Source organism: Amblyomma maculatum, chromosome 9 (genome assembly GCF_055883805.1).
Source record: "Amblyomma maculatum isolate TAMU_Amacu chromosome 9, ASM5588380v1, whole genome shotgun sequence".
NCBI classification, from domain to species: Eukaryota; Metazoa; Arthropoda; class Arachnida; order Ixodida; family Ixodidae; genus Amblyomma; species Amblyomma maculatum.
In genome coordinates, this window is record NC_139352.1 from 115,374,228 (window position 1) to 115,392,493 (window position 18,266).

General features: G+C 46.4%; 1 protein-coding gene across 1 annotated transcript in view; it reads left to right on the forward strand.

Moving 5' to 3' along the window:
* The first annotated feature begins 3,262 nt into the window (after positions 1-3,262).
* Positions 3,263-18,266, forward strand: part of LOC146180201 (uncharacterized) — a 46,093-nt gene continuing 31,089 nt past the window's right edge. Inside the window, exon 1 of the mRNA XM_084579942.1 lies at positions 3,263-3,325. Coding sequence (XP_084436068.1) covers positions 3,263-3,325 — 63 coding nt within the window. The remainder of the gene's footprint in view (positions 3,326-18,266) is intronic.

Below are 18,266 nucleotides of genomic sequence, written 5' to 3' on the forward strand. Positions count from 1 at the left end.
GTTTACATCCCCATTCCAAAGAAAGGCAGTGCCAAAGATTGTTCCAACTACCGCACGATCGCGCTTATTTCGCACGCTAGCAAGGTGATGTGGAAAATCCTCCAAGTTAGGCTGCAGCAGTATGTGGATCGAGAACTTCCGGACGTGCAAGCTGGGTTTCGCAAGGGCAGAGGAACTAGAGACCAAATTGCCAACCTTCGCTGGATCATGGAAAAAGCAAGAGAGCTCCAGAAACCCATCTACTTCTGCTTTATTGATTATGCGAAAGCGTTTGACTGCGTAGATCACAGCAGATTGTGGCAAGCTCTCCAAGAGATGGGAGTTCCAATTCACCTCATCTGTCTCCTCAGGAACCTGTATGAAGGGCAAGAGGCCACAGTCAGAACTGGGCATGGTTTTACTGATTGGTTTCCGATTGAGAAAGGAGTGAGGCAAGGCTGCATACTGTCGTCCTGCCTATTCAACCTATATGCAGAGTGCATCATGACGAAGACCGGTCTGGACGAGTCTTCAGCTGGAGTGAAAATTTCTGGAAAACGTATCAACAACCTTAGATATGCGGATGATACCACTTTAATGGCAGAAAGTGAAGTGGAACTCAAGAGACTTCTGATGCGCGTAAAAGAAGAGAGTGAGAAGTTTGGGCTTAAACTGAACATTAAAAAGACAAAGATCATGGCGTCTTGCCTTATCAAGTCCTGGAGCATCAAGGGACAAGAAGTGGAAGCGGTGACAGATTTTCTCTTCTTGGGCTCCAAGATTACCTCGGAAGGAGACTGCAGCCATGGAATTAGGAGACGCCTGCTTCTGGGAAAGAGAGCAATGGTTAGCCTTGACCGCCTAGTAAAGAGCAGAGACATTAGTCTGCCAACTACGATCCGTATAACTCGTGCTATGGTCTTTCCAGTTGTGATGTATGGTTGCGAGAGTTGGACTGTGAAAAAGGCTGACCGCCGAAGAATTGACGCGTTTGAATTGTGGCGCTGGCAAAGACTCTTGAGAGTTCCTTGGACTGCCAGAAGATCAAATCAGTTGATATTGTCGACCATAAACCCTGACTGCTCATTGGAGGGTCAAATTCTAAAGTTAAAGCTCAGCTACTTTGGTCATCTGATGAGAAGAGAGGAGTCGCTGGAAAAAAATTTGATGTTGGGAAAGGTTGAGGGTCGCCGGAGAAGGGGTAGGCAGCGAACGCGATGGTTAGATGGCATCCTCGAGGCACTGCAGATGAAGTTATGTGATGTTAGAAAGATAGTGAGAGACCGGAAAGCGTGGCGTGACATGGTCCATAGGATCACGAAGAGTCGGACACGACTTAACGACTGAACTGAACTGACTCTACATGTGCAGTCGATAGAAATCTCTATCGCAAGCTAACCACTAACTTGACTGACTTGACTAGGATGCGAACGCTAAATGGGAAGAAACGTGGTACGACACCACCCTAAATGCGGCGCAGCAAATGATTGGAGCATACATTTAGTAAGAAATCACGTTTTGTTGTCACATTTTCTGCACACGCTACGCATGAGGCCAGTAAAGCTTCCGCTGTAGAAAATGTTATACAAAGATGGCGACATACTGTAACGCCGAAAGAGAATGCCGCGACATATGAGCAATGTTGCGTTTTGCATGTTGTCTTAACGGGGCTTGAAAAGCACCTTGGCCTTGTTGATTCAGCTTTAGAAGCAAGGTGCAAGAATAAATGGTGCTTACACAGTGGTTAAGAAGCTAATGCTATGACAACACTGACTATTCAGAGTGCTTCTCAGGCTAGCCTTTGTAGGACAGCAGAAAATTATTTAAAGCTGCTAAAATTGAATCTATAACTGTTCGCCCCATTCGATTGAAACACGTGACGTTCACACTGGGAAGGAGTAATTGCCACATTGTGAAGTGAAAGGCAGAGGAACATACAGCCTCCGGGATCTGTGACATATTCGTTGATGATGCACGAGGCATGCAATTTACTCCAGATATCAGCCAGTGAGGGCGACACTTCTATTTCGTATTTTGTTTTTGTTTTCTACCTCCCAGAACCGCCGCTCTTAAAGAGAATGGTCCATGGGGATCAGAAGGCGGGTACCCTATCAGTTAAAACAGGCTTCAATTAGCCCTCATTGCCCCGTCAAGCAACACCCCAGGAGGTCAAAATCAATTCGGAGCTACCCACTATGGCTTCCCTCAAAGCCACCTATGTGTCGCTGGAGCTCATTATAATAGTATCAGCTTCAAACTTTACAATTTGTCATATAAAAGTTTGTGTCTTCACTAATTCACGGTCATTTCAAGGTTGGTACGAAAAGCATGATTACCTCGAAATCCTAAAAAAACATCGCCGTGGCCACACTTTCAAAAGACGGTGCCATAGAATTCATACTTGTTCATGACTTTTCGGGCCAAAGGGTCTGATTTTGCATCATTTTTACTTTATGTTATTCCCACATTGGTGCAGACCTTTTGTTTTGTTTGTTTTTAACGTTTAGTTTAGGGCAGAAAGATATAGTAATCACTCGATACAACGGCAGAAAAACATCGGTAAAATATGCCTAACCAAGAATATTTCTCGAAATATTATGTTCATTATTTAATACACAACACGAAGTGTTTTGCCAATCTCGTCAGTCGATTTTACTAACTCCACTGAGCTGGTTCAGTAGTTAGGGCGCGCGACTATTGATCCCAAGGACGCGGAATGAAATCTCAGCTGCGGCGGTCACTTTTCGAAGAAGGCGAAAAGCTCCCGAGTGCTGTACGATGTCAGTTAGCGTTAGAGAACTCCAGGTGGTCGAAACGTGCGAAACCCTCCACTATGGCGTCCCTTCTATTCAAAATCTCTTTGGGACGTTGAAACCAATCATCCATAAATCAAACCGATATCTCTGTCACAGATGTATGGCGGGTAGACCATTCCACGCGACAATCGTTCTTGATAGAAAAAGCAAAAAAGAAAAATATGCGCGCCGCTATTCTGTTTGCTTTATTAATATCGAATCCGAATCTCCGTGAAGAAAAGTGTTGGTCGGCGCCGTCTGGTGGCGGCGGCGGCGTCCACCACCGGCCGGCGGCGCAGCATAGCGCGCGCGGCTCGTCGTCTGCGACGGGCCGCAATCGATCGGTGGCAGGCGGGCGCCAGCCAGAATGGCGACGTCTAGGCCCCGCCGCGTAGACTGCCGGCAAGCGACGCGGCGCAGGTAAAAAGTAGCGCCACGCCGGACCAGTGCGGCGCCCGGTCACGGACCCACCCCGGAACGGCCGGACCATGGCGGCCACGCCGACCACCACCAGCTGCTGGGGATGCTTCCGATGGCGCCAGATGCAGCAGGTAAGGAGGCACGCACGCCTGCCTTTTCCCACCTTCCCGAGAAACTGCGCTATCCGTCCCGCGACGGGATGTCTCCCGTCCAACGTGCAACGTCCTCTCTACGACGCGCTCTGCTTTCCTTTCAGGCACCATCCCTCGCGTTCTTCACGGCTTAGCATCTCGCGTGTCTCGTAGTTTCCGTGAATATTGCACCAGCCAATTAAGGTGGCCGCATTCTCAGACAGTAAACTTAGGCTGCTCACCTGAATCCACTTTCGAACAATGTTTGGCGCTCTCTAGCTCGAACTACAGTTTTCAGGTTTAGCATTTGGTTTAGCGCAATGTTCCCTCCCTTCCTGCGAACCAAAATTTTCACTTTTGAATCCGGACAGGGACTGTGTATGTAGGTCACACCAAGGCTAACGAGACGACTCGGCCCTAATGATGTTGTCTTGCTTTCCCGCTGCTCAAACAATAAATTGCAACTGACGTCCCTGAATGTTTTACAACGTGCTCTGTTATTTATTTGTTATTTGGTCGACCGGCTGGCCTGTCCTCCTAATTTATTAATAGCTAATCAGCAGAAACTAATAGCTCTGCCAGTGTGCACGATGTTGGAGCTTTGAACCCCCCCCCCCCCCCCCCTTTTTACACAAATTCGAGCATTTGTTTTTCTTTTGAAGTTGCGTCACGTCAGCCGTGTAGGACCAGTAAAATAATATAGGCAGCACCTTGTTCCTATATTAACCGACGACATCGACAAGGACCTAGCAAGGAAGTGTGCCAGTTGCTTGGTCGTTAACGACCTCGTTTCGACCGGTGCTGTGCGACGATTCGGGGAGAGACCGTAAAACGGGATGACTGGTCGACGAACAGGATTTACTGCGCCGGCCTGCACTGCGTTTGCGGTAGATCGGTGAGGTGAATGCGCCTTTTACTGATCGCGATCCAGCGATACCCCCTAGCATGCGCTTAGTGGTAAGAAGTGTTCGCAGAATAACGCCGGCAAAAGGAGGTAAAACAATACCCAGATACCAGCTACATTTCAGATTAAATAAATAACAGTATACAGCTGTCTTTCTTTGCAGTGAGAAACGCATATACCTACATACACGTAAAACATCACTGCTACGAAGCGTACATGGTGGCAGCTCTCGGCCTGATAGTGTCTTCAGTTCTAAGATTACGCAAACGAAAATAATGAAGGAGTTTATCGTACTCGATTATGTTTTTTCTCGAAAAGGACAGTAAGAGCGAACTTGTTATGCCAACTCTTGATGCCGGTTGCTGTAATTGCTACTACACCAGAACAGTGTCTGGATACTGTCAGGGTGTTGGCCTATGCAGATGTGCATGGCATTTTAGAACAAATACGTTTTTGATATATAAACTTCAAAAACTTAAAAAAAAAAACAACAAACGTAGTATAACTGGCAAGAGTGCAATATTACGTGATGACGAATCGGGAATGGTTTTTCTCCGATACTTTTGGTGAACCGGGAGTGAGGTTTCAGTTGCGTTCATTGCGAAATTTGTGGTACATAGATTTTATGACTGGTGAAGTCATGGCCTTCTGTCCCGGCCCATACGGCTAGAAATCAAGCCAAAAGTTTACGTTAGACCGGCGTTCGAATGCGTACTGTGAAGACTAGAAAAATTTAGTTGTAATGGATAAATGTTTGTTTTTGAAATCGTCTCTCGGTAGGTCGGTATCAAAGGTTGAAGGACGAGTACCTTTAGCACAAATCGCTTGTAAGTTTTTCCGCATGACACCCCCCCCCTCCCCGCTAGCGCGCGCGCGCGCGCGCGCACACACACACACACACACACACACACACACACACACACACACAAACACACACACACACACACACACACACACACACACACACACACACACACACACACACACACACACACACACACACACACACACACACACACACACACACACACACACACACACACACACACACACACACACACACACACACACACACACACACACACACACACACACACACACACACACACACACACACACACACACACAACACACACACACACACACACACACACACACACACACACACACACACACACACACACACACACACACACACACACACACACACACACACACACACACACACACACACACACACACACACACACACACACACGCACGCACACGCACACACACACACGCACACACGGATGTTTTGTTTCCTGGAGCAAGTGCCCCCTGGTTAAGGTCATTTATCCTTAGCTATTTTTCGACCGCCTTCTACCACCGCTATATTGGAGGTTGTGATTAAAGAGTAATCTATGAAAATAAGGATAATAACAAAAAGCAATGAGATAACAATGGATAGGTGTGCTCTTCGATGACTATTGAATGAGCGAGTGACGTGTACTTCATTTTTACCTCTGAACTTTGGATATAGAGCTGTGTAAGCATGACAAACATGACACCCTGCTTTTTCGATACTTGCCGCTTCTGTCGGACGATGTTATAAAATTCGAGGGATGTATGCGCATGGTTGAAACGAATAAGATCATTATTATCATATTGGCCGGAAGTCGCCAATAAACGATATTCGGGACCTTGATAGGATTGAGTTTCATTCTGTAATTTACTCTACATGAGCGCGCTGAGCTACAAATGTTAGTAGATAGGGACGTTTCCGAGCGATAGAAAAAAGAGCTATAAAAAATGTGTCCTGGTCCAGAGAGCTCGGGCAGCGGCGGCGGCCAATGGCGTCCCGGAATAGGGTCTGCCACTCAGCTCCACAACAAAACGCTCTTCCCTTCCCAAATCATATCCTCGTAAATAAATGTTTTCTCCTCCTCCTCCTCCATCACGCACAGCCGACGTCAGAGATGCTATATAAGTAACACCGTGGCATCTAATGCCGAGCTCGCGTGGAGCATTAACGATTCCTCGCAAAGGTCAAGTACGGAAATGTGCGACCTTTCGGTATGCGTGGCGAAGAGACCTGCTAAGTGGCTAGTCGTTCTTTGGCGCTTTTTCAGTTATACTGTGACACTGAATCGGAGACAGTGACGAAGATTTGTAGCTGAGGGACAAAAGTTGTCGCTAGCCGCTTTGTACTTTGTTTCCCCATATAGCGTGAAGGCTGACTCGCCAACCTAGCTGAAAAGCTATGAAATTCTTATGACAAGAACTGGGTCACGGGTTCGATTTTACCCTATTGACGACGGAGGCGAAATGTGAAAGGACGGCCATGTGCCGAATACTGCTGCTCGGCGGAAACACCAGGTGCTCAAAACCAGTCCGGAGTCTTTTCCCCTACACAGGGTTTTCCCCAGCAGATAGTACTGCTTCAGCCCCGCCGAGGTGATGCAGTGGTAAGACGCCCGACTACTGTGCCGGAGTACCCGGGTTCGAACCCGACTTCGGCGGTTGCGTTTCGATGGAGGCGAAACGAAGAGGCGTCCGTGTGCTGTGCGATGTCAGCGCACGTTAAAGATCCCCGGGTGGTCGAAATTACTCCGTAGCCCTCCACTGCCGACTCCTCGTTCTCTCTTTCCACTTTCACTCCCACCTTCCTCTCTTCCATTACGGCGTGGTCAGGTGTCCACAGAGAAAGTGTGACAGATGCTGCGTCTTTCCCTTCCTGTGAGCCAATTATTATTATTATTATTAAGTACAGTATAAGTACATCTATAAGTACATGAACTGTGACTAGCTTTGGAATTGATCGGAATAACGTAATGCCTGCTGTTCGAACTGTACCGAAACTGGAGAGAAGGTAAAAGCAACTTGAAATGCTGAAAATTTGAGGCATCCCTCATGTACGACCTTTATAGGAACATGAACATCACATGTTTTACTGACGTGTTACAATGTCTGAGAACGCTTGAATACATTTGATGATCACCTTAACGTAATGCGCTCGTCATGAAACAGCGCAACAAAAACTAGGCCAAATTTTCGCATGATTTCGCTGACACTTGTAGTTATTGCTGGAAACTAGCGAAGAGAGGCGATACTTGTGCGGGTAAACGAAATGCCGACAAAATGTAGGACGATTTAAAATTCCTAATATGGCGGTCGATGGTGTTTTGTTTCTGTTGATTTGAGCCGTGGCAACAGTCGTGAATGTGATTGATATCATCGTCAATCACCATCATCGCTACCACCAGCATCAGGTCAACCATGCCCGTAGGTGGACAAAGGGCCCTCTCGTGTCTATTCAATCAACCCTCTCCTGTATCAGCGGAGGTTACTTTCAATGCGATCAACGCAAGGACGAACCATGTATGCACACTGTACGTTGTCAGATAGAGGACAAACCGGAAAAATAAAAAAAAGGGGCTTAGCATGGGTGACTAAGTGGCCATAACAGACGTGTAAATGCATAAAAAAACACGTGACAGAAGGGGATCATCACAGCCGGGAACTGACACTCGGGTTGCGTAAGAAACGAAGGAAAGCCTAACTGCAAAATGAGATTTCTCAGCCTGCCTCCACTGTAATGTCTTCTGAGAACATCTTGCTTGGAAAACGTTCCGCAGAAGCGGGCGACCAGCATTTCGCGCACATGGGGCTAACCACGCTTGCGCGAAGCACTGTCACTGACGCTTCATAGGAATCCTAGTTGGAGAGTACGCATGCGCAATTTTATAAAAGAAGATGCTTTTGCGTGAATTTCACGTTCAGTTTTACTTTATCTACTCTATGTTGTCTGTGCTGAAACTATATACGTATGCCTCAAGAAACAACTGCATTTCTTTCGACATCATGCCTTAAATTAGTCTTAATGCTGCCTGACCGAGCAGGTCAAATTTCGAGAATTCCAATGCGGAGAGGACTGAAACTTTGTTTTAAATACACGGAATTCAACTTTTTTCAATTTACGTGGAGTTTGAATTACGGGTGGCAATTATGGGTTTCTCCCAATGGCCGAGTTTCTGATTTGAAAGTTTGAACTAAGTGAACTAAGCGAGTTACAGTAAAGAGTATGCTGCTGCGTAGGAAGCTTCGTGGGTTGCCTAACTTGTGCTGAGCATCTTTACAGCAGTCTGCGTCGGTGCGTGAAAAAAAATCTCATTATGATGGCACAGGCCACAGCTTAACAGTAGCAAGCGATGCTGCTACTTCACCACGATGAAGGCTTAGTTTGGAACGTCTCAGTAGACTCTGTGAGCTTTGTTCGTTCATTTTTACATGAAACACATGAGGCGCATCTTTGTTCACGTTGCAGACAGGCTACTGTGTGCTCATTGATATTGTGACCAAAGAGAAACACTGCCTGCTCAAGGTGGTCAGAGAAGCGCTCTTGAAGCTCCGGCTTCATGAGCAAACTAAAATTGCAATTATTCCTATGGGTGAAAGAAGGTGGAAGTTGAAAAGAAAGAATCTAGAAAGAAAGTACGATAGGATTGAAATATAATAGAAGTTAGAAAGACGGTATAAGACAGACAAAATAAAAATAAAACATAAAAATAACACGCCAAACGGCGAGGCGAATAACCGCGCATGAGCCCCCGTTGACTACATGTTTGGTAAGATTCACCTGGCGACAGAACACTAGCTTTTCGCATCTGTCCTCACGCCGCGTCTCTTGAACATGTGCCAGGTTCAATGCCGGCAAGACCGGGCTGAAGGCCTACCCAAGAAGCCGCCTGCTTGAGTTGCAGTCAGGTGCAAGCGTGGCATATGGAGCTTGTGTTTCTCAACAGTCTGTTCTTTCGCATCGTTGCCGCGAGGAACAGATTGAGCTCTCGGTCTGTGGTTAAGAGCGATCCCCCCGAGCGTTTTATTTCTCGTCTTTCCTTTTAGAAAGGCTGGCATGGGATGACGAAACTCTCGCCGAAACAAAATGGACGAGTGGTCTCATTGCGATTCTTGTGGCTGCCAACGGGAATTCGCTAGACGTCGTCAGATGGGACGCGCCTGCTGACTTTTCTCGGCTGCGCAACAGCGGGGCACAGAGATCGCAGAAAATTGTGGTTTAGAAAGAACACGACAGGTCGTGGAAGTGGTAAGCTCTCCTTCCTGGCGTGTTCGGAGGCATTGCATCAGCACTGCTCCCTGTTTCCCTTCGGGTCATGATTCCTCATCAACTTGCGAAACGCAGCCAGTTGCTTTTAGCTTCGCTTCGTGCTGCAATCTTTGCGTGAATTCGTTCTTCCTCTCCTCCTTTCATACTCTCGCGTGATGCGTTCGAACTTCTCTTGTCACGTCGCGGAGGTTTCATGGCTTGGTCTACGCATACGCGGGGTTCCGTTCGCGCTGTTTACTAGCAGCAAGGCACGCGGAGAGCGCCGCCTGTTGCTCAAGTAAATAGCATGAAGCCACTCGAATTTCGTGCCCTTAAAGTTAAACAAAACTTGTATGCTTATTTTTATACACTGAGGTATTATCAGATTGAGAAATAGTTTGGCGAGGAAAGGCAAGTGTCAATCAATCAATCAATCAATCAATCAATCAATCAATCAATCAATCAATCAATCAATCAATCAATCAATCAATCAATCAATCAATCAATCAATCATCACTAACAACGTATAATCAATGCTGCACTCAATCGGGGGAAAGCACTAAGTCAGTGAATAAACGAATGAATAAATCAAGAGCCACTCAATGTGTGAATGGATTGAAAAATGATTGAATTAAACAATGCAAACTAGAAATTGTAACTTCGTAATGGAGGCTTTGCCGTCGCACACTCTCCTCAATGGCAAAGCACGCTTTGCAGGCTTCGCTTCTTTTTCTTCTTCCGCCCTTTGCCAGACCGGGACCGAATGGACGGGAACGAAGAGAACCCGGTTACGGAATGGAAAGGAGCAAAAAGGAAACAAACAAGCACGCATAAAGCGAGCGACACAGCGCCGGAAATAGCAGGGATCAATAGGGCGTGTAGGGAAAGAGGGACGACAGCGTGCGCCTGGCTGCCCAAACGTATTTATGTACCGCGACGAAATATGATCGTCGATTTCGAGAGGAACACGACGGCACGAGGCGAGATGAGGGGAGCATAGTGGGGAAAAGCAGCTTCCAAGAAAGAACAGAATGCGGGGATTCAGGGAAGCGAGGAGTAGTGGGAGTCTCTTCGCGAAAAATTTGACGTTGGAAGCAACTTGTCGTTTCTTTCATCTTGTGAGCACAACGGCGTTTGCAGACTAAGTGACAGATTACACACTTTTATTGTTCCGTCACTTCTCAGCACTGCGGAGGTAAAAAAAAAAACAAATCCATTTTCTTTCCTCATTTTGCACGGCGCAGACACGTAGTGCATTTCGTAAATTCATGTGATGCAGTAAAGTCCTTAAATTAGCAAAAAGTAAAAATAATAACCGAATATTACTAGCGAGGTTAACCAAGGATGCATTGCTGACGACGTGTTCCTACAACTGATGTCAATGAGATCACTTGTGTTATTAATGGTGAATGGCATATTAAACCATATTGTTTCCACTCAAAAGGAACAGGACTTGTTAAGTCCTTTAAAGTGGAAACACGGGGAGACAAGTGTTGCCACTTTTCTCTATGAGTTCTTTTAGTGTGTAGCGCTAAATGCGCCACTTGAAAAAAAAGCCGTTATGTCCGGGTGATGCCTCGGAGTCGCAGGTGCGGTGTAGTGGGTGAGGAGGGTGGGGGACAACGTCTGTACACTAGCTGCAGCCAATGGGAGAAAAGTGGGTCACGTCAGCTGCAACCAATGGGAGCGCGAAGCGCACAGCCAGTTGCAGCCGGTGTAGAGAGGATGTATGGCATAAGCTGCAACGGGTACATGTTTATCCGAGCTGTGGCTGGCTTGAAACCAATACAAACAAAGCCAAACAAGAGCAACGTTCGTAAGCTCAAGTCTCATTTAGTTTAGCCAGCAAAATCAGGAGCAACTGTTTTCATTTCGTGCCTTTCTAGCTTTTCTAGGCTGCATGCATTTCTTGAATCATCTTTATTTGGAAGTGCATGCAGTGTATGAACGAACGAACGAATAACAAACAAATAAATAAACAAACAAAGAAAACGTAATGCCAATAAGAAAATAAATTTATGCTGAAACATAAAATGGTGCAGGTTAAGAATACCGAAGGGCACTTTATTGCCCGTTAATGGAAGTGGAGGCCAGAAATGCTACCGAGACTGGGCTTTTTGAAGGTCGCCGACAACTATACGCACTTTCGCATTTTGTTTTCCTCGCATAGCGTGCTGCCGGGAATGGAAATCCAATCTGTTACGGACATCCCTTTCAGGCGGTGCTAATCACCAGTGCGGAGTGATTAGGGGTTCTCCGAAGTCACGGTGTTTCATTTTGGTAGTTCGACCAGCTAGCGAGCTGCTGTCGATATCAGCTACGACATGCGTAACGGAATCAATTTTTCCACATAATGAACGGATCAAGGAATCGCTTAATCGGTCAACAATACATCAATATGCAATTTATTGATCATCCAGTAAATGAAAGAACCGGGTAAGACCAAGCATTTGTAAAATCATCTCAGGTCGCCCGTAGGTCAGGTAACTGAGTTACGGAATGCGGAGATAGATAAAACAGAAGTACGAAGACAAGCAGGTACGTTTCGTGCTGGCCAGGATAAGTTCTCTCTAAATATAAAACACTCGTGAGATGGCCGAGTGTGTCATCAAAGGAGGGCAGGGAAGTCCGAGCGGGGCAGGCTATTAATGAGATCTTTTTGGATATTCGTTATGAGCCTCCGCCCCTCACCAGCGGTCCGAGTTGCTTCCGCGTGGAGGCATACAATCTCCCCGAGCTGAGCGCCGTTTGTTTTGATGACCTCGCATTAGAGATGCTTTAGGCGTGGTCGGGCTTCAATGTTCGGGGGCTGCCTTCGATGAAGCTTCACTTATGTGTGCGTAGCGTATGACCAGTCGTCTGTTTTCAAGTGCCTTAAGGCTTTTCCAGGACCATCTTTGTTTGCACTCGGGTTTTTATGTTTGATTGGACGGCGCAACGCCCATCGTCCTCAGAGTAATTCTGCGTATATGTGCTCGGGTTTCGCGGGCTTTATAGAATTGGAATCCTAAATTAGAAAGCGTGGCACGGGCGCTCAAAAACAGAAGCGGTGAGGAGTTCTTCATTCCGCGAGTTCTGCGGCGTTCTGTATTGAAAGTGCATATTAAAAGTGGTGGCCAATAGGGATAATGTGCGTGCGATCGGTGCGAGATGCCCTGTGATCAAAGCGCGAATCCATAGGTGCGTTTTAGTGCTTAATTTAAAAACTGACAGTGCTAAGCATGAACTTCAAGCACCCTTTTTGATAAATTCAAGTCGGGACGTGGTTCTGGAAATAGGGAATTCGCACGGGAGTCAGTCTGGAGAAAGTTTCAGCAGCCTTGATGTCAATGCATTGCTAGTTATTTTCTACTTTCTAAGAGCTCCACTGATAACTAATGGACTTGTGTATGGTAAAATTAAACGAATGCGAACGCTTCATGTCACGTTTTCTACTACACCATTATTTTACTTTTATCTGATGTGCCAAATCGAATGCCAGTAGGTTTAAATAGAGAAATTAAAGAGACCGTAGTAGAATATGTGCATTTTTGGCTATTTGGTACTTATAATATAAAATAATTTACCCCAGAGGACAGCAGTGAGACACATGGACATAGGGACACTTACGAGAGATCAGCTCAGTGACTTTGTATTAAAAATGGCAGGTGGTGTTATTTATTTTCTGCTTGCCTACATATCTTGCATTGAAGCAACCAAGTCTAGTTCGAGTCCATTGTTTTAAGTCATGTCTAGATTTAAGGGACATAGAGTTCGAGGAATGCAGTTGGTAAGCCTTGTTTTGCTGGCATTTCATTGTATACCGTACCGAGTTTATGACTGTATGGCGTAATGTTCCGGCAAAATGCGTTGCGAATCGTGTTTTTGAAGGCCCATGCATGAACAGAGATTTGAGCATTAGCTACGTGGGCTTCTTATCAACAATTTAGTAACACTAGCACCTCGGCGCAACAGTAGGCAACGCGGCCGTTTTTATCACAGTAATTAATGGGTGCATTTTAGACAACTAAAGTGTAATTAGGCGAAAACCTTGGCATTCGAGGAAACACCAAATGAAATGGGCAGCACGGACGCCTTGATCAAACGCACGGTGGGATCAGCTTCAAATATGCATGAATGGTGAAGTCATCGGTCATGACCGGATGTGACGTCCTGATGGCATCACACCCGGTCATGACGTTATGTCCAGTCATGAGTGCTGACACCACTATCGCTATCATCATCAATTGATGACGAACGTCATCAGGAACTATCACTGTGATCATCACTATGGTCATCATCATCACTGCCACTATCACTGACTACTAGTAATAATCATTATCGGTCACTATCTACTACTAACTAAATTTCTCCACTGACAGTTTTAAAGGTAAACAGAACCCAAGGAATATCGCGAAGTGTGACACTTCTAGCGGATGCACGCGCTCATGAGCGTATAAACGTCTTAACAAAACACACACACTGCTGTGCGGGATGAGCTTCAGGTCCCTCTTTAGAACAATCTTCTACAACAGGCCTTTAATTTCATGCTACTTTATTGATATGAGGTGAAACACAGCTTGCTATTATTTTACCGTCTAGTGTGAACAAGGTACGAGACAAAGAATGGTTGGGAACGTTGACCGGTAGCAATATCCTAACCGTGCCACGAACAGATTCGTTGAGCTGACTCGCCAAACCATACCAGGTTCCATCAGACTCGTTTCTAGGCAATCTAAATTACCGGGCGAAACGAAAATCGCTGCCTGCGTCAGTTTCATACCGAGCCATGTCGAAATGGAGTGCTCGACTGGTGCGCTTTGCCGTAAATCCAAGCTGCGTCGGGGATATATTGGAAGTAGAAAGCGTTAGAAGTTTTGCAAGCGTCTTTGCTCGAAACGTTCATCCAGCATTTCCACAGAGAAAGTAAATCCTGACAACGGTCAGAAGGGCTTAGCGAGAGAGAGGTCAAGGCCCTCAGACAATGAGAGTTTGCCTAACATAACCGAATTGTTCGTTTGCGAAATAAATGCCGACTTACAGTCACCGGAATTCAAACTGCCAGGGGGTGCCTTGCAATATGGGCTGACGAAATCACCAGCAGCTGCCGAGAAAGAGGACTCATAACTTACATTTAGTCTCGTAGAAACGCTTTTTGAAGTTGCGAGTGTTGCTAAGTTTTTACACAGTGAATTGGAGGGCTTCTGTCGTTGACGTACATATGCTGAAAGAACCACAAGGAACAAAAGAAAAAAGAGTAAATAAGCCTGCCATCCCGCCCCATCCCTCTCTTCCGTTTTCAGTCTTCCTAAGGTGGAAATATGGCAGTTTTTTAAAGCTCGGAGGAGGAGTTCGAATACGAATCTACAAGAGTTTGATTTCCTCCAAAGAACCGAGGATATCACGTCCAGCACCACTACTGCCATCGCTATCACCTTGATCACCAGCAGCGTATGACTGAAATGAAGTTAAAGTCGTACCATTCTTGCACGACTACAAACTTGCATCTAATGACAAATGCGAAATCCTCTGCACTCGCACTGAGTGCAACAGTTTGAAATTCTTTTGTGCTAGTTGCTCGATGTCTATCGTCAACGAAGACATTTAGCGTAGCGGACATGTACGAGACGTGCAATCGCACTCAATACGAATTGCGACGACCAGCAGCGTGGTCACAGTGCTTTTCGGAAGCATGGTGATGCCAACAGGCGGAGCACTTTAAAATGAAAGAGAAAAGGCTTTCTGCTGCAGCAGTCAGCATTTTCTCCATTACGTGTTCTTGGCAGTGCGAAAGCGCACCACGAAGGCCAAACTTCATCGCATTGCAGGCGCCTGCGTGACGATATGCCTGTGTGAAAATGCGCGATGCATGACGCTGCTGATCTTGTTTACTCCCATGGGCGGCATAGAAGCGTGTGTTACATGCGGCGTGGTTTGGAAGGCAAAGAAGCGCCCCACGCTTTACGCTTTCAGGGCGTGAGCAGACGACGCGGGACGCGCAGCAGACAGCAGCAGTAGGCGCGGGCGGCCACCGCAAGTACCGCGCACCATTAGGAAGTGTTTTGAAAGTGAGAAGTGAAGCAACTCGATGGGATATTGTGCAAAGAAGCTTTGCGGCAGCACCGGCTACTAAGGATTGTGTGAGTTCTACAGTTCCTGTCTACCAGATGAAGTTTTCGCACTTCATCTAAAACGTTAGCTGCGTTAGCGAAACCGTTACAACCGATAGCGACACTGTTAGCTATCTTAGGCCGGCGACAGTTGCTACTTCAAGCCGTTACGACAGAACATTCAGGAATGTCTTATTGTGCTGTCGTTAGGCGAGGGTTTTTTGTACGATTCTTTAATGAATTTGTTAACACGGTTGCAGTGAAAATGCGGTCGTGCTGCCAGTTTCGTCAGGTCAGGCTTCTTGTCCATGCACATAAGTTTAGCCACTGCCGCCATAATACTCACGCCCAAACGCGTCATTTTTGTACGTGCTATGTCGAGACTGATGTTTTATTTGAATAAAGTATGCACTTCATGTCGAGTATTTTGTGTTGCTGCCTGGCTAGCGCGCGGCCGCTTCCACAGCTGCGGCGCTGCTACATTTTACTAACTCGCCGAAGGGGCTACAAGAGAAGAACCAATACACACGAGATGTAGGTGCTCAACAAAATATGCGGAAGCGCTGGATGAGAGCAGCACGCGACAAAACGTATCAAAAAACGAGCAGCAGCTGTACAACTACGGTAGGCACTCCCAACGCGCCCGCTACGCCCGCTGTCATAACGGATTAGATTGGCTTGTTGCGGCAAGAGGGGCTTGCGCAATTTCGAAGGGAACAGTAATGCGTTCCAATTGCGGGTAAAATTTGAGATTCTTACCGGTCATAAACATCGGTAATACCTTTTTCAGTGCTAATAATGGCAAGATATAACAATCAAACACATTATATAACTTGTTCTACTCTTATGGACGCAATTTGTGTTTGCTACCGAAAAAACAGGAGCCGCTTGTGTCACCAGCGATTTTCCGCCCCATTGCTTCTATCGGAGTGTCACCCCACTGCAGCAGAGCATAGCCAGAGCAGCGGAATCCTTTCGTTTCTATTTCGTTTTTAGGCTAGCCACTTGTCGACACCACCGTGCTTCTGAAAAGCGCTGCATGCGGCTGCACGCTCGTCCTTTGTAAGTCGTAGCGAGTACGATGGCGCACCGGTGTTTACATGGCGGCTTCTGCTCAAGCGCATTGGGTGATGTGGTCACGGTGCGTGCGCAGGAGGCGCCCGGTAAACGTTTGCGCTAGTACGTCTCTGCCCCGCTAAATGACTCCAACGTGTGGCGTACAATGCAGAAGGACACGGAAGAACGGACGACCTGGAAATCGGGAGAAGGAACGAGCATGCGCAAGATAGCTTCTTGTTACATTTTCCTGTTCGGCTTCATGATAAGTGTTATCACACCCCCCTTCCCCATTTCGTGAAGCGTTATCACTGAGTTCTGGGGTCGTATTTCGAGTTTGCGTCGTTATCGAAAGTGTCGCTATCTCACGTGACCTCGAGTCATCTGATTGGTGGAAACGCCGGAACATAATGTTGCCACCTCATCCGGTTCCGGCGTTTCCACCAATCAGATGACTCGAGGTCACGTGAGATAGCGACACTTCGATAACGACGCAAAGTTATGGTTAAGTGACTAGTCCATTGTAACAAATATACTCCACCTTGGGGGATTCCCCTAAACACTAAACCAACACTGTTCCCCACTTCGCGTTTTTGGTCAACTAGCTCTCGCAGTACCCCCCCGATCTTCTATCGTTTATGGTTAGCTTACATGATAGAGCGCCTGCTCTGAACAGGCGGTAAACACCGAAAACGTTTTCCAGGATATTTTTCCCACGCGCAGTTGTGGACTGGAATAGCCTTCCGTACGAAGTCGCCGTCCTCACAAGGCCACCTTCATTACTTGAAGCCGTCAAAATTCATTTTCAAGGACAATGACCTGTGTTTGAATATTTTAATATATATATCTGTAAACCCACCCCTTATGTAATTTAGCAACCTTCAGAGATAGGTTGCTAAATAAATAAAGCAAAGTGAAGTAATCCAGGGTTCAAACCCTGGACCAGAATGAATGTTTTCCAACTAAGTTTCCGAGAGAGTCGGTTTCGCTATGTCGTCTTATCTTCGAACTCAGGTGGGCACTAAAGAATAACCATTCCCTTACAACTGAAATAATGCGCCGATACCAAGGCTTTCTCGTAAGTAACAATTGTTCAGCGATGTCTTGGGCATGCGTGGCTGTTTAATGAGATATGTGTTCTTTTCGTTATCAGTCAGCCGTATACTATATTCGGTTGTTAAAAGCAATTAGTCGTAGCGTCTCGCGTATCCAATGCATAACAGCCGATGATTGCAGGGATGGCTTCGCATTGATTAGAAATGCTTAGCTGGTGGTGGAACTTTCGGCAGCAGGAATAGTGGGTACGCCATTGCCCCAGAAATATTTGCCCCTCTTTGTGTCCAGCGCAGGAGCATCGCGTAGCTGACGCTCGTGCGGCATTATTAAAAATACTGAAGGTTGTAAACCAAAATGATTTATGCCGAAGGGCAGATTTGCGCAATAGAAAAAAAAAAAAAAAGATTCCGGCCCCGGTTACCAGCGCTCTTAGCGTCCATGATTATTGAATAGAGATCTTTTTAACGCCACAGCGTTAAAAAAGATCTCTACTAAATAATCATCGACGCTAAGACCGCCCCCGTTCTGGTATTCTGGCATCGGCATTGTGCGCAAAAAGCTATTACAGGAATGCTTTTAAAAACTGACATGACGAAGTCCACTTCACGGGGCCGTTTTCACTGACAGCATTTTCATTGTAATCCCTGCTATCATCATCATCACTACTATCATAATTATCAACCAAATGCGCCGTCATTGTCATCGCTATTAACATCCTCAAGCTAGACAAGGAGAATTATGTGTTACTCG